The sequence below is a fragment of the Oryzias latipes genome, chromosome 4 (assembly GCF_053564925.1).
Source record: "Oryzias latipes strain Hd-rR chromosome 4, Olatipes_Hd-rR_3.1".
Classification (NCBI taxonomy): Eukaryota; Metazoa; Chordata; class Actinopteri; order Beloniformes; family Adrianichthyidae; genus Oryzias; species Oryzias latipes.
The window spans coordinates 24,384,887-24,401,764 of NC_136240.1; the positions used below are offsets into that span (position 1 = coordinate 24,384,887).

The 16,878-nt window shown below is 38.0% G+C and overlaps 1 protein-coding gene across 4 annotated transcripts in view; it reads left to right on the plus strand.

Moving 5' to 3' along the window:
• mylk4b (myosin light chain kinase family, member 4b) overlaps positions 1-16,064 on the plus strand; it is a 35,669-nt gene extending 19,605 nt beyond the window's left edge. For 3 of the 4 annotated variants that reach the window (XM_078946144.1, XM_011474255.4, XM_011474256.4), the window contains 12 exons: positions 8,089-8,170; positions 8,975-9,353; positions 9,459-9,640; positions 9,822-9,927; positions 10,437-10,530; positions 11,843-11,952; positions 12,041-12,182; positions 12,987-13,057; positions 13,141-13,269; positions 13,347-13,578; positions 14,552-14,600; positions 14,946-16,064. In XM_078946144.1, coding sequence (XP_078802270.1) covers positions 8,089-8,170; positions 8,975-9,353; positions 9,459-9,640; positions 9,822-9,927; positions 10,437-10,530; positions 11,843-11,952; positions 12,041-12,182; positions 12,987-13,057; positions 13,141-13,269; positions 13,347-13,578; positions 14,552-14,596 — 1,572 coding nt within the window. In that variant the 3' untranslated portion in view covers positions 14,597-14,600; positions 14,946-16,064. Of the gene's footprint in view, positions 1-5,894; positions 6,667-8,088; positions 8,171-8,974; positions 9,354-9,458; positions 9,641-9,821; positions 9,928-10,436; positions 10,531-11,842; positions 11,953-12,040; positions 12,183-12,986; positions 13,058-13,140; positions 13,270-13,346; positions 13,579-14,551; positions 14,601-14,945 lie in introns of those variants that run through there. The other variant, XM_004068214.4, reaches the window with a different exon arrangement.
• The last annotated feature ends 814 nt before the right edge of the window (positions 16,065-16,878 follow it).

Here is a 16,878-nt window from a genome sequence, read left to right on the forward strand (position 1 = left end):
TCTTGTCTTGTCTTGTCTTGTCTTGTCTTGTCTTGTCTTGTCTTGTCTTGTCATACATAGTCCAAATGGGATTTTAAAAAGGTACAAAAGCTTTAATGCACAAAAATCATTATTGTTAAATGTAAGCCTAAAAAAACGTTCTGTATTAGACTCCATACATTCATAATGTAAAACTTTATTCCCCAAAATATAAATTTATTTTAAATTTACACGAGAAGATTTCTTCTCCTCTCCAGTGGCTGAAAAACTAGAATTGTAAGGGCTAAGAAGAAAAAACTTCTTATGAATCTAAAGATGGTCAAAATAGAAAACTATTTTTTAAATCTTAAACTATGGACAGATAACTGAAATCCAGAAGCTTAACTGAAGTTGGACTAAACCAATGACTGGGGTCAAAGCTTAGATGTTAATTTTAATGTAGGTAGTTAATACAGGTACATCATTGTTCCAATGTAATAGCAACAGCCACTAAAATTACTTAAACATTAAAAATGTCCCAGATTTTTATAGAGTGAACTTTATCCAATTGAAGGTGTACAGTGCGATGAGAGTGGATTATATATCTGTTTGGATTCAACAGGTATTGGGAGTTGGTTTCATTGGTCGCACAGAGATACATTTTTACAAATGTCTAGTCCTAAAATGAATTAAACTCAATTTAAGTAATTTATATAGTAAATAAAATGTATAATTTACAAAGTCTCAGTTGTTTAGGCTGTAGGTATCAGTGCTGATGCAGTCAGTCAATGTTTTTGTATTCGACTGCAAATTGTGTTTATGATCTGTCGCCATGTACAGTGGATCTTGCAAATAAAGCCCCAACTATTTATGATTAGGTCTGCGCGAAGGGGGCAGTAGGGCCACGTTTAGAGTAACAAGAGAGCCACCAAGGTTTTACTCCAAACTAGCTGCAATAACTTGTAAACTCCAAGGCAGACAGCTGGTGGTTCTGTGTCTGTGCTTACCTTCTGCCATCCAGTGGTACAAGTTGGACAGTACATTGTCTTTGTGCACACAAAACCTAATCATGAATTCAAACTCTGAACTTTATTTGACAAAAATAAGGTTGAGATTTAGGTTGACATGTTAAATTGTTTTTCCTCACAAATTATTGCACTTTTGTTGTGCCATAGTAGCACTCATACAAATGAACCATTGTCAATGCAGAATTGTTTGTGTGCTGGGATTAAACTTGTTCAAATGAAAAAAAAGTTGACCACAAAAGAAAACTGCAAAATAATTCTAAATAGCTTAGTAGTATGACAAACGAAAAACATGCAGTGGGTAAAAATACAGAATGCAAACAGGTTTCTTTGCTTATCATATTCTTTGTTTATCCATTTATCCATTACTGCATATAGTCCATGTCTCGAATGTTGTTGCAAATAAGATATCTCAGAAATACTGACTATTTTAAACACTTAATGTTCCACTTAATACACTTAAAACACAATCAAATTAGCATGCATTGTTAAAATATTTAATGTAAAACTGTATTACATTTCACACCTTACATCTTAAAATAGGGATGTCTGTTGCCAAGGTGTCTGTCACGTCCAGTTGTTTCCATGTTACACAACCCACCAGACATGTGGGATAATTAGGAAAGTAGGTTTTGTGTGCATCTATTTAAAAGTCTGCAGACATACTTGTAAAGCTTATGTAACACATATGCAGGCGGACCCTCACTGTGTTCCACTACACAAACACACACACACACTCTTTGCTTCCGTCACACAAAACCTGTCCTCTATGAGAAGAATTCAGTAAATGTCTCTGCAACGTAGTAACACACAGCGCCGAACGAATGTTATCGCGACAGCTGAGCTGTGAAGGGAGTGGGCTGTCGGCAGCAGCGGGCGACACAGGTTGGTGTGTCAGATAGAAAAGCAGCAGGTGGAGTTGCAAAGATAATATGCAGCACTCTTTCCATAATCAAAGCGCAAATAAATCTTCTAGTAACAGTGGAATAAACTGATACAACAGCCACAACAAAGCTTTTCTTTTTTTGTAGCATTTTTGCAATGTATGTAATCAATAGCTAAGTCATCTAAAATTGGTGAAAGTTGTTGAGTTGGATTATTTTAAGGCTTCAATTTTAGCATGCAAAAAATAGGTACCTTTAGCCCTATAGTGTGTGTATTTTTTTCTCCCTTTGTCGCAGCAGCTAGTATACGGTCACACTCACTTTTTGTGATCGTCTGAACGCAGTCACTTGAAACTATTTCAGTCTCTGCGAGGCGCCATAAGGGGAGCCATAATCATGGCATGGATGCTTTGTGGTCAGGGATGCCATTCGGGTGGGAAACCCTGGAAGTGACAGAGACCCCCCCCCCCCCCCTTTTTCCGAATAAGGGACATGCCAGAGATCAATGAGCCTGAATTGTCTGTTACTGTGCGGTCCCTGCAGTTTGGAAGGAATTCATGTGGGTTTAGTCTAAACCTCCTCTCTCCATGTTTTCCTTGTATATCCCACAACAATATCCTGAATGTATCTTATGTCAATATTCTAGCAAGTTTAGAGATTATAAAAGTCTATAAATGGTGTCATGCTATGTGTTTATCTCAGATTACTCAGTTGACCTTAAAAACCAGCCTGCAACACAGAGATAGTTTTTTTTTCTTGGTGACACAATCGTGTGGCTTTGGGCTCTGTGTCATTATTCATATCGTTCAGGCCGTTGCCTTCTGAGGACAATAAAAGACTGGAAAGTCTGTGGTGGAACAGCAGCTTTAAGCATTGTTTGCTGAGTAACTCAATATGCGGTAAGAGTGTCCTGCTGCGTCAGCCGCATTCCCAAACAGCGCCGCTCCACCACACCGCCTCTCATTTTAGCATGTCACCCTCTGCTAATGGAGAGGGGGAGCTCCAGGATTTTTTCAAAGTCAAAGAAAGAGTAATAACAAGAATGAAATGTAGTATATTCATGTTTGTCGACAAGGATAATAGTTTGTTTACAAGAACAACCATGTCCTCTGGTGGATAAGTTTATGTGTTTTGGATTTTTGCTAATGAGGGAAGGATGGACCATGAGACTGACAGGTGGATGAGCTGCAGCAGCTGGAGGAATGCGGTCACTGTATCAAACTGTGAGAGTAAAGAAGGAGCTTAAAGTAAAGCTTTCAATCAATCTACCCTCATCTGGTCACAAGCTCTGAGTCATGAAGGAATGATTCCGGACACAAGCACCTGAAATGAATTTCTTTCTGCTGGGTGCTCCCTCATGGGATGAGGAGCTCTGTCACCCTTGGCGTAGTCCTCCACACTGAATGAAGTCAGTTTAGGTGGCTCAGGTATCTTTTCCGGATCAGATTTTGCCTTGAAGCACCTTGTTTCAGTCAAGAGGGATGTCAGGGCATCTGTGCTTTAAGACCCACTCCGATGAAAAAGGTGTTTGTTATTGTTTTTAACATGTTATTGTAGCATTTTTCTCATGCTCTCATTTTCTCTATTTCTTTAATCAAATCTTGACGAATCATGAGCAGACGAAAAAATTCCATTGGGAAAAGCTTTTATCTGTGATATAAAACCTACAATTGACGAGCCATAAGTTCCCTGAGGATGCATGCATTTGTAGACGACTAGATCCATGTCCTTCTTTTTCCTCATCCGAGCTGGGATCTGGCTCCAATATTGCTTGTCATTTTTACCTCAACAGTTCTGTTAGGTTGGGGTTGTGAGGGGCTGTAAATCAGTGGGAGAGAGTGTAAACAGATAGATGATGGGAAATGGGGGAAGACTCACGCCGCACCAACTCTCCCGCCCACCACTCAGAGAGAAATTTCTAAGTAACTACTATCGATCTGCAGAAACTAAGTGCTTGAAAACGACACAAGTGTTTTGATTTTGGCCAAAAACAGTATAATCCTACGTAACCCTTGTGCTATCCTAGGCACTTTGACATAGGGAGTTGGGTCATCTAGACCCACCAGACAGTGCGCCGAACATTTTTTCTTCAATGATTTGTGATCTTCACTGGTGTCCATGGATTACATGAAATCTTTCCACCTTTGTCACGGTAGGGAGATCACGTCAATGTAAGGGTGGGGTCATCTAAGATAGCACAAGGGATAAAAGGACACTGGGAACACTTTTACAATAGGTCAAAAGATGATCAGAGTGGGGATTTAACTGTCTGCCTCCATAACCCAAATCCAGATGAACAAAGTAAAATGGATGGATGGATGAATGGATGGATAGAGAAATAAAGAATTATGATACTATAAAGCTTCAGGTTTCAAGCAGCTGTAAAATGAATCTACTTTTTAGAGACATTTACTGAAAAATGTTTGCAAAAGTAACTTTGTCAGTTTATATAGTTGTACATGACAACAACAAGAAAATTTTGTGGGAGTAGTTTATGATTAGTGGACAACTTTGACCCATTTATGACAGAAATGGACGATGATGGATGATTAATGCTGGCAGGGTCAAGATTGTTGTTTTTCTTTCAAACTGGGTTGGCATGAGCAGACTAAGTACAATTACTGATCTCACTTGTTCATTATTCTCCTAACATGTGCATGCTCTCTTTCATTCTCACCTTAGCTGGTAAACAAGTTCTGGTCTACCAAGTGCTAACTGTGACAGCTGGCAAGCTGTCTGTACTGAGAACAGTGCGAAGGATGGAGTATAGGTCAGCTTTTTCCGGTGCTGATAGATGGGTGCCAGTGTGTGGGAGCCAGAGCTTTTGGCACTGTGCCCAGTCCGGATAGCATGGAACGAAGAAGTCAAAAGTTTGGGGTCAAGGTTCATAAACATATTGAAAAATGTTCCTGTCGTGACCCCCGCCAAGATCGTCTGTGTTAATTGGCGGCAGTTTGTACCTTTTGATTCTTCTTGAAAGCAAATGTGCAGCTTCCTCTCCCAGAATCCCTTTCTGCTGTCCAAAAAACAATCCTCATGTGTCAGTGGAATCGTATGTTTCCTGTGTTCTCCTGTCGTCCATCACATTGCTTCCATAGTAAGCCTACATTGGGGAGCTTGTTGATTTTTCCTAAAAAAAAGAAGTCAAAGCGAAAGCTAATATCCTTAACTTTCATTAAATTGGTCATAATTACAGGTCATAATTTAAAGGGGAAAAAAAGGAATTCTAATGACAAAAAACATTGATTGATTGTTTGGTTGGCTTATTTCAAGCAGTATTAAGCGATATAAACAAAAGGAAAATGACAATAAAGATAAAAATACACTGATACATCAAATATATTTCAGATATGTAGTAATACATTGATTCGAAATTTAGTAAAATACATACTTTTTTACATTATAGTTTCTCCTACCCTAAATATACTTGTTTGTATTGTGGCGTACAAATATGACACATCAAATTAATTAAAAATATGATTGTCTAATAGAGTTTGATTTAGCGCTTGAAAGGAAGTGGGAAGATATTAATGTATCCCACCTTATTCATGTTTTACTTTACCAATTTTTTACATAGTTTATCACTTTCAACACTTTTTAACTAGGGAAAAGTTCTTTATTCTGGAGGTTGGTGATTTCTTTTATTAAGAAGAATTAGTGATGTTAGTCAGCCACATGAAACAGTTGCTATTTGCTGAGATCCACAAATATATATTCAACAAAAGGCCACATTTGCTTGATTTCTCACTCTTTAAGCTCCATAACAGGATGATACTGTACTTTATATACACTGTGTTCAAAGAATCTGCTGGTCAAAATCCACCTGTTCACACATCTGTCAAGTTTTTCGGCTCCGTCTTTGATAGCAGAAAGTTTCATTTGTTTATTTTACTTTTTATGGCGTCATATTTCAGGCCCAGATTCTTGGCATTCTGACACCCGTCTGAAGGGCTTTCTAAGTGTCTCAGATGTCACACAGCCCTCCCCAGCATCCCTCCCCTTAAACCCTATCAATCCCGGTCCGCACACCCGAGCCCTCAACCCTTATCACTGGGCAACCAGCTCTGACGTCCACAGGGGGCTGCACTGTAGTTTGGAGAAAAGCTATTTGCTATTCTTGGAGCTCAGCTCTGTCGTGGAGCATTTGAGAGAGAGATTTATGTTCTGCCTCCAGTTCTTCTCCTCTGTGCAGTGATGTGGTTCTTCTGTTAAGTGCCGCGTGAGACTGAATGGACTTATAAAATCCAGCGAGTAGTTTTACTGTTAGGTCAGTCATGAGCTCCAGCCTCGTCAACTCATTAGCCAAAGTATATGATCCAAATCCACTTCATGCTCAGAAGCTGGCTGGAAGAAAGCTTTCCCTCAATGGATCAGACAAAGGTCAAGCTTCGGGTTCTTCTTCCTCCTCCCAGCACGACGCTTCCCTCCGGTGCATGGAGAGCAGGATGGACTCATTGAGCTCCCAGATGGAGCACCTACTGAAGATGCAACAGACTGTCCTGACCCGTCTGGACGGCCTGGCCCAGGATGTGAAGGGGATGGGTAGAGATCTGGCCTCGATGAGCGGCGAAGGCCAGAACGGGAGACGTGGGTCTGGCATCGAGGCGGTTTACAGGGAGCTGTTTGGGGCCGTGGAGAGGGCCAGCGAGCGCATAGAGAGTCAGGGGCGCAGGTTGGAGGGGGTGGAGAAGTTGGTGGAGGGAACCCAGCAGGTGATCAGCTTCATTGGGGAGGCAGTGAAGAGCTCCAGATTAGTGGAGTTCTTCTTCAAACAGCCTGGAAACAAGATCAACAGGAAGGTGAGATCCTCTCATGTAAAATCAGAGCTGATAGAGTCAGATCTTTCGGGTACTTGTTCTTCCATTTCCCCCAAACCCACAGCTGGAAGTCAGTTAGTGAAAATGGTGACAGATTCATTAACTGTAGCCAGTTATAAATGACATCCTCTTAGATGAATGCGTTTAGTTGATATCATGGTTTTCACATCAAAAACAGTTTGTTTTATGAGGATTTAGATCCAGCCAGTTTTTAAATGTTTTATAGTTTGCATAAACGTTTTTTTTACTGATCACTTCTGCTGTTCTTCCAAATGTTAAGTGATTTTCCTTCATGCAGATATATTTGCATCTGAGGTGTAAACGATTGGAGTCAGGCTTGTTATCTCACTTATTCAGCTCTGTCTTTATCAGCGTTGGGCAGCTATTCAGTCAGAACACTTGTCTGGCCTGTGACGAGTAGGTGACATAAATGCAGATAAGATGGTGAAGTTCTCAAGCAGATCCATGTTTAAGTGTTTGCTGGTGAAAAAGATGCTGATATGTAATTATTTTTACCCTCTACGTCTCACATTGGATGTTTTTATTTCAAAATATCAAACAGAATAACATGTTTTATTCATATTTTTTAAACAGAAAAACCTCTTAATTTAACATTACTTTGAACGGAAAAAACACCATAGAATTTTATTCTTAGAGGGGTCAAAAGTGAAAAAATCAAAGCAAATGAAAGCTCATGCATTTAGTTTTGTCATAGTCTGAGAAATATTAAGACATTTTATGTGACCTAATTCTGAAGACATACAGAAACTCTAAAGGCAAAAAAAAAAAAAAAGAACATAGCAAAAAAACTTTAATAATGTTGCAAAAATTAGACTAAAATAAAATATGTGGTGTTTTTTAAAAATAGAAATATATTTTAAAAATGCATACATAATATTTTCGATCAAAGTAGAAAACAAAATCACTGTTGGAGCAAACAGTTTAGAGCAAACATAACTATATCAGTAAAGAAATAAAACCTATTTTTGGATTATAAAAAAGGAAAAAGAAAATGGAGCTCATCTATGAAGCAAAAAGGGACCACATAAACATGACAACAAGGTCTAAAAAAGGAAAAAAACAAGATTGAACATTAAGAACAGAAGAGTCCGTCTGCTGCCGCTGACATGTGACCTGTCCTTGGCGAACGGAGGCATCTGCAAAACAGAACACATCGATCTGGAGTTACACCAGCAACCACAACAACAGAAACAAACATTGTTGTGTCATCTCACCATTGTGGAAACTGAAATATCTGCCTGTAAAACTGTCAGAGTCCTGCCTGTGCAGCTTTACAGACATTTGCCAATCTGGCAAGTGTAAATTTTGATTTCTCTTTCAGTTTATATCATTTTTCCTTGGTCTTGCTGACTCTGGATCTGCTCTTTTTTTCCCCTCTTAAAGGCTAAAGATGACAAGGACAAAGGCAAGCAGAGCCTGAAGGGCATAAAGGTCCAGAAGAAGAGGAAACCTGTGGATTCATCAGGTGAAGTAAAATAGAATATCACACAAGTTAATACAAAAGAAATGCTATCTTTTAAACACAGAATCAGTGTATTGCGTGAATTTCAGAAAATCCTAATACATGAATTTCTCAAGAGGCCGTTTAAACTTTCTACGACCTAAATGGATCGTGCAGAAAAGAGTTTGCTTTGGGAAAACTGCTCAAAAGTCAATGTTCAGTTTCAAAAACTAAACTATGAAACCTTTTTAGAATAAGACATTTACGGAATTGGATGGACGAGACACTGTCGACAAGCACTGCATACAAGACACTCCAGGAAGAAAATTACTGGAAATTCAAATTAGAAGCATCAAAACCCTCCTAAAATCGCTGGATATTTAATACTAAACAGATTTAAAAAAAAAAAAAACAGATTAAAAATAAATACAGGAAATTCTAAACGTTATTCAAGTGTTTTTTAACCCAGTTTAAGATAAAGACATAATGAGGTGCCAATGACACAGGAAGCTTAGGATGACACAAACAAACCTTTTGTAGGCTGATACTGTATACCTGCCAAAGCCCCCCCTCCCGATGTTCACATGCAAACTTTACATAGAAACATGTGAGCCTGCAGACGGACCGAACCTAGATCAGCATGGGGCTAAACTCAGCTAATGCCAGTGAGCATTTAGGTGTTGCTGCAGAAGTTTAAGGGGATTAAAGAAACTGGTTGTTAAAAGCTGGAAAACCATGATCAGTTTTGAATGGATATCTATGCTCTATTTGTGGCAGAGAAAACTACAAAGTTTGCATTACAGCACTGAGAACTTTTCCGCTTTTCAGAAAACACATCACTGAGCGAGCCGGTGCTGCAGGAACAAGTGGAAAAGCTCAACAGGCAGAACACTGAGCACTCCCATACAAACACAGAGGCCGACGTCCAGAGGGACAAAGATGCAGAGCTGATCCTAGATGGACCACAAACCTCTGCTTCTCAGACAGAGAAGAGGAAACAGGAAAACGAAGCTGTGGAGGATGAGGATGATGGAGATGTCTTTGTGGACACGGAGCCAGAGGAGGAAGACGAGCAACATACAGAGGAGGACGGCACAGAGCAGAGCAGAAAATTTGAGGATGATGTGAAAAATGGAGAAGCAAGAGACTCCTTAGATTCTCTAGTGTCTTCTAGTGTTTCAGACACCTCTAATCTTCTACATGAAAGGTAATTTCAATTGGTTTCTGGATTTTGCTGCAAATTCTGGAGCTGTGAGCAAAAACAAAAGTACAGAATTGATTTCATTCTATTATGCTTCCTAAATGACCGAAGCTCTGAAGAGGCCAGCAGCAGCAAACGACGCGTCACTGAAGAAGACCTGGAGAAAGATGATCTGAAGAAAAGCCGTGTGGAGGACGGACAAGAGGAAAACGCTGATAGACAGGTGGCAGAGGCCTCTACAACCGAGGAGACGGATGAGAGCAGAGAGTCAAAAGTGAAGGAGTTCATCATTGGTAAGATCCGGAGATTTTTTTTTCTTCAACATTTCCATTATGGAGAATTTGACTGTTAATTGATAACTTTTTTGGATATAAAAGTAGAAACATCTGCAGAAGCTTCAAATAGAGCTTCAATTATGAGTTGGTGGTAGATTTCACCTCCTTGATTCTATTCTTTACTTTTGATTTCTTCCAGACTTAAGCCCCCCACCATCAGCACCTTTCGACCACCGCATCGTGACGCCCAAACCTCATCAGATAGCAACATACTACACTATCAAAAGAGACGAAGTCCTTGGAGGGTGAGTGGCAAAAAACTCTCAGATTCAGCTCTCTTCGGAAAAAAAAGATGTTTTTTGAGGTCTGTTTTGACCATTTAATGCAAACAACTACCTATCCTTGGAGTCACATCGAAATAGCTCTATACCCCTCTAGCATAGAGATGAAATCCAGCCCTCAAAGTGGAGATTAGTCCTCCACACGCCAGCACATTTCTCACATTACTGACTTAATGACAGAACATCAGTACAACTTTTTAAAGACTCACGGAGCTAATTATGATTGATAGGAGAAATCTGAACAATGTCAACTAATATATTGTATTTTTTAAAATGGATTGGTTTCTTTTTAATCAAATCCTCTAAAAGATCTCTGAAATTAAAATCTGAATGGTTTTTATGTCACCTGAAACCTTCAGGTAAGTAATCGTATTGGTCATAATCGCATTACCATAAAATTCTGATGAAGTAATGATAAAACTCATTTTCTAAGGATTTTTTCTTTGCTTTGTGTTCCTTGTTTTCTCCACCAGGGGGCGTTTTGGACAAGTCCACAAGTGCATAGAGAATTCCTCTGGTCTGACTTTGGCGGCAAAGATCATTAAAGCCAGGAGCCAAAAGGAAAAGGTGACGAAAAACAAGACAAAAATAAATACATTTCCACCTGAATAGTAGGCAGAATGTAGATATTCACGTCAGTTTAAGATCGTAACTAATATCTGTCTACTTCCGCAATTTAAATGCAAATTCAAATTATGTTTCAAAAAATACTGAAAGATAAAGAAGGGATTACTTTTACACTTTAGCCAAAAAAAGTGAAATACCAGGAAAACTTATCTAAAGTCTGGATAAAGACAGCTACATATTTTTGAAGCACTTTCTGTCTTTGTATACAGGTTGTTTAATGACTAAACTATTATTCTCGACAGCCTCCCCCTTTTTCTTCCTATAAACCTTGATAGAAATCCGCCTGAAAGTATCTGCTAAGAACCTGTTTGGGCTGTTTAATCAATGCTGCCATCAGTTTGACCTGGCTTTCCACAAACAGGGATATATCCAAGACTAGCATCCTGTAACTACGCAATGGACTTGATCTAAAGCGAGAAATGTTTTATTTGCAGTAACTGTAATTTGATAATGCGTCTGCCTGCCGCTAGTTTCAGTGTTTTTATTACTGGACATAATAAAGATCATCCTGGCTCTTGGCCTTATGTTCATGTTTCTGTTCCATGTGGTAGCTTTTGTCTGACTTTAACTAAAGTCTCTTTAACCTGTAAAGCTCACGAGCCCACATCAAATAATTGACAGAAAATTCAAATTATTTTGGAATTAAGATGATTTTTAAACTATTTTGAGAAAAACCTCCATAAAAATTTTGCATAAATTTTTTTTTATTAGACATAAATAGAATCCATCAAAGATCGATTTGGTAATTTATTACGTTTTTGCTTACAACAATGTTAGTTTAAGGTGCAAAACTATTGACAGGAGTGTTCTAGGATGAAGCGCTTGATTCACCCACTGATTTAAATTTGATTCACACATTTTTAATGTGGTGGAAGTGTATCATAAAAATATAATCAGCAACAAATTTTACACTAAGTCAAAAAAAATACAGTATTTGGGGGATTTTCCGGAAGCAGGCATTTTGGAATAAACAGGAAAGGCCCTTCTACTGTCCCTAGTGAAATGATAATGCACTACAATGGGTTTCTAAGGAAAGTTATGATTCTAATGGTTGTATGGGGTTAAGCATACACCAAAGTGTGACTTTTCACAAATGTGGAAATATCTTAGAATTTTGTCATGCAATATAAGGTCACTAAATTTCAATTTCTTTTCATTTTATTTTTTTTACCAATTACTAGAATCTGAGGTTTATATTTACATGAATAGAAATGTTTCCCCCTACATCTCCACTTTTGTTTTGTCCTTACAGGATGTGGTTAGGAATGAGATTCAGGTGATGAACCAGCTGAACCATGCCAACCTCATCCAGCTGTATGCGGCCTTTGAGTCTCGGCATGACATTATTCTTGTCATGGAATAGTAAGTCTGGGAAAGTTTGTTACTAGCATCAATGGAGAGAAAAAGGAAAGGTTTAAAACAGCAGTAACTGTGTGTGTCTAAACTGCAGTGTGGAAGGAGGAGAGCTGTTTGACCGGATCATTGACGAGAACTACAACCTGACGGAGCTGGACACTGTGCTTTTCATACGGCAGATCTGCGAGGGCCTGCAGTACATGCACAAAATGTACATCTTACATCTCGATCTCAAGGTAAACCTCATCGTTTGAGTTTTTACTCCTTGACAGCTACATTTATTTCTAGCTATGAAGAAAAAGTGACTTACAGTTTTGCTTTCATGTACATGCTAAATTAAGGCGATTTTGGAGCCAATGCGGTTTGATACGTAGTTGTGTTTATAGGATCATGGGGTTAACTTGACCTCTGCTGGATATTCACTTGTTATCCTGCTGAAAAATCCAGCTTAAAAAAATCTAACAATTTAACCAGCCCCCAGAATTTTCAGAAAACAGTGAGCTCTTTTGTTTGATATGGGACTGTGACAGAAAAGCACATAATGAAGGCAAAAAAAACCCATATGTAAAAATATACACCATTTACTATTTATTCATGTCTAACATTAAACATTTATATTTTAACTTTAACAATTACATTTTCTATTTTTGTTTTACATTTAGCATTATTCACTGTTTAACTATACCTCTTACTGACACTTAAATGTATATATTTATATTAATTTTGAATATATGTCATAAAAATGTGGCAACAGTGAGAAAAGTTCTTTATATCCAATAAAACTGTTTGGTAATTTATGTAGCTAAAGTTTTACATTGGTACCATATAGTTTTATGGACACATCTACAATGTCCATTAATAATAATAATAAACAGCTTTTGTGACAGTCTGTGATCGAAAAAGAGCTGACTCTGCCTCTTTGAAGTTTGAGAGTTTGGGCAGAAGTAATTCCTCCAACCTGGACCTTTTATGACTTGTTGACCTCTGGCTCCACTCACATAAAGGTAGCATCTTTAATATGAATACCATCTCTTTTTCAGCCAGAGAACATTCTTTGTGTCAACAGAGCAACCAACAAGATCAAGATCATTGATTTTGGACTGGCAAGAAGGTAAGTATTGTGTTCAGGACATCTAAAGTAACTTTTTTGATCTCCGTGTTTGTCTCTAATGACTCTGCCATCGTCTCTCACAGGTATAAACCAAGGGAGAAGCTGAGGGTCAACTTTGGCACACCTGAATTTTTGGCCCCTGAAGTGATCAATTATGAGTTTGTTTCATTCCCTACGGACATGTGGAGTCTAGGAGTGATCACGTACATGCTGTAAGAACACTCATCAAATCACAAAATTTCCAGACTCATTAGCTCGGTCTGACCTGCATATTGCTTTTTTTGACCAGGCTCAGTGGCTTGTCTCCATTCCTGGGGGACGATGACAACGAGACGCTAAACAACATCCTGGCTTGTCAGTGGAACTTTGAAGAGGAAGAGTTTTTAGACATCTCTGAGGAGGCCAAAGACTTCATCACACGTCTACTGGTGAAGAGCAAGAGCTGGAGGATGAGCGCAACAGAATCACTTAAACACCCATGGCTGTCTGACCAGAGTTTGCACCATCGACTAAGTCAGAAGGTAGAAATGGCTTTCATCTGTTCAGGAAATGTAATATATTCAGTTCAATGCATTACAGATGACTCCAAATGATATTATTTAGTCTTTTTTTTTTACATTAAGCAGAGTTCTGACGATTGTTTTTAAAGAGTAGAAAAGTTCACGGTTAAGGTGAGGAAAAATGGATTCTCGTTAAAAAAACAAATAAATAAGCTGCATATCATGGTGCCAAAATATACTGTCTGCTGAGAAATAAACGTGCACACTGTTTTATAAATAAAGAAATTGATAAGGATGCCCTCTCAGGAAATGAAAATGTTACATTGCTCTACACTGCCATGTTGGCTACATTAGCATAATCAAGCCATTTAGCTTCATGGTGGTGCCATTACAAAGCAATCACAATGATAAAAACTAAAAAAAAATCGTACTTTTTGTGAATGCCTGTGTTGAGAGTCACAAATGGGTTCTCAAAAAAATTTAAACATGATCAAATTTGCAAATGCTTAACACAAATTTGCTTATGTTTAACACAAATTTGTATGTGTTTGCACAACTGTGTAAGCCTGCATCTGCATGCTTTAAAACAGCAAGCAACCACTATGCAATTTTCTATTACCATTTTTGGGTTCTATGTACAAAATTTACGTTCATGGAACGCGTGTTTTGTTTAAACCAGGTTGAACTTTGATCAATCAGGGACTTGGATTTGATGGTGACGTATGGATGACCATTCCCTTCCATTTGAAAATTGCTCATGGAGAAGGAATTAATAATTGCAGTTATTTCTCAGCCGGAATTATAGGACTCTAAGTCTTTTATATTTTGAAAAGATAAAGCCTGAAGCAGGAATTGATTCTATGCAGTGTTTTCTGTTCTGTAGTTCATGATCATTCCACTAGAGGCAGTAGAGGGCCTTTTCCTGCTCATTTCAAAATGGTTTAATGCAAATGGGATGCTGTGTCTATAATGTTTCTTTAAATCTCTGTTGCAGAAAAACAAGTGCCACTCCACACACACTCCATCTACAAAGACCTGAAAAAGTAAGAAAACGTCTGAAGCTACGGCTAAATCGCGGTACCGTCATTCTTATCAAAATGTTTTCAATAGAATCAAATAAACACAAAGAAAAAAGTCTTTACGATCTTTCATATTCCTACCTACTCAGTGTTGTATCAGGGCCTGTTTGGATGATTAAAGAGCTGATATCCTGGAGATAGGAAATGTTTTTAAATCAGGGGGCAATTTCCCACTGCACACCTGACCATCTCCCACGGCACACTGGTTGAAAAACACTGTTCTGAAGTACAGAAAACCTCGGCTGTTGAAGTTTTACTGACCTTTCTCCTGCACAACCAAGCATTATGTTCTTTTTACTTCCTCCTTAGAGTTATTGTGAGGCCCTACTGACAAAGAGGAGCCTTGGGCCCATCAATGGACCAATGCTGCTGTAACTTGACAGCCACTGGATTCTGCCTCATGTTCCCACCTTCGCATATTACTGGTCTGGATTACCAGACTGTTCACCTGCTTTGTCCCCTGCCTGCTATCAAAGGAGGGCAGATCTTCAGCTTTAGCCAACAAAGTGCTGCCACTCATCTGTTAAAGACAAACTCTGAATTATGAGTGACTTTTATTTGACTATGTTGTATAATCTGTAAATATTGATTTAGCTTTAAAGGAATCACTTCTGAGATGAATTTCTATTTTCTTTAGCATGCTTTGCACTCTTATGGCCTCGTATTACGAGATTTTATAAAAATTGTATTGAGAAAACACAAACTCAGTACTGTTGTTTATTTATTTCCTTTTTTTAAGATAGATTATTTTTGTCCTGTTTTATTATTAATTATTTAAGTCTTATAAATATGTCTCTTTTTCAGACAGAAGGTTGAATAGGATTAAAAAGTTGGTTAAATTTGAACCCCATTTATTTATTTTGAGTAAAAGAGCACCGCTCATTCCTGTTTCAGCTTTAAAATTGTTGAATAAACATCTGTCACAGTATTTTATGCCATTCATTTTTTAATTGTCTTTTTTTTTTATTGGACGCTGCTTTGCTTTCTGTATGCCCACCTGTATCTGCTGCTTGCTCGTATTGCCTCGGCAGTTTGGAGTAACCCTCTCACCTTCCATGAAGGCCTAACAATCAACACGTCCTACCTACAAATGACTCATGTTTGTGACTGAAGTGGATTCTTATGTTCATTTATTCACTGGTTCAGCACAGTACTTGAAGTGCTAACTTTTATTTAAGATGTGACTAACACATATAGTTCTGCACATAAGTAAAAGTGTAAAAGCATAGTTCAGCTTAATGCTAGAGCCAACAGCAGAGCAGAAATTGCTTTTTTAAAAATCACTCAACTAAAAAGTAACTGTTTAGCAGCTGAGTTTCTCGTTTTCTGTTTGCATTTAAAATCCATTTTTTCATGTTTTCTTGTCAAATGGTGACATAAATAAATGTAGATTATGAAGCAGTCAATAAACGTTTGGAGAGGAAGCGATTTGATGTGTATTTGCATTTTTTTTCATAAGTCATTTCTCTTTTACTTGTGCTTGTCTTTGTGTATTTTATTATGAGGGGCTTATTTATTTATTTATTTTTTGCATTGGTGTTTGTGCATCCTTGTTTGTTTATTGGTTCAGCACCTTGAGCTGTTTTCTTAACGTGAAAGGTGCTATATAAATAAAATTAATTTGAATTTGAAGAACAAAAACCAGAAAACACACTGAACTTGAAAAATTTAGAGCAGGGTTCAAAAGGTGTACTATACAAATGTGCATATGTCTAGATCTGAGATATTGTGTTGATTATTGTTTTTTAAGCTGTCTGAAAATCTTCAGAAGTGTATTTGCACATCCTAAGACAGAACTCTCTTTAAGTGGGAGAAACGGTGAATATAGTTGCCTAAATATATCTCAGGCAAACTTGAACCACCCCAAAATGTCATGTCCCAAATCTCACTTAGAACATCTGGGTCACAGCTGGAAACACACCTGCCTGAAGGCCATAAGTGAAGAAAACAAAAAAAGTTTTTGAAAAGCTCATCTGGACTTCATTTTTTAAGTAAAAGGCATTTCACCTCAAGAGGCGAAACATTTAAAAAATTGTAGTCCAAATGAACATTTTAAAGAACTTTTCCACTATGGATGAATGAATCTTCACAGATACAAGAGCGATAACCCCTCATTTATCATACAGTAGGGATATTTCCACAGGAAAACAAAACAAAACATTAATTGAAAAATAGGAACTACACTGAAAAGGAAAAACAAAAAGGACAAATCAGCATAATTCTGTCAGTAAACCTAACAAAC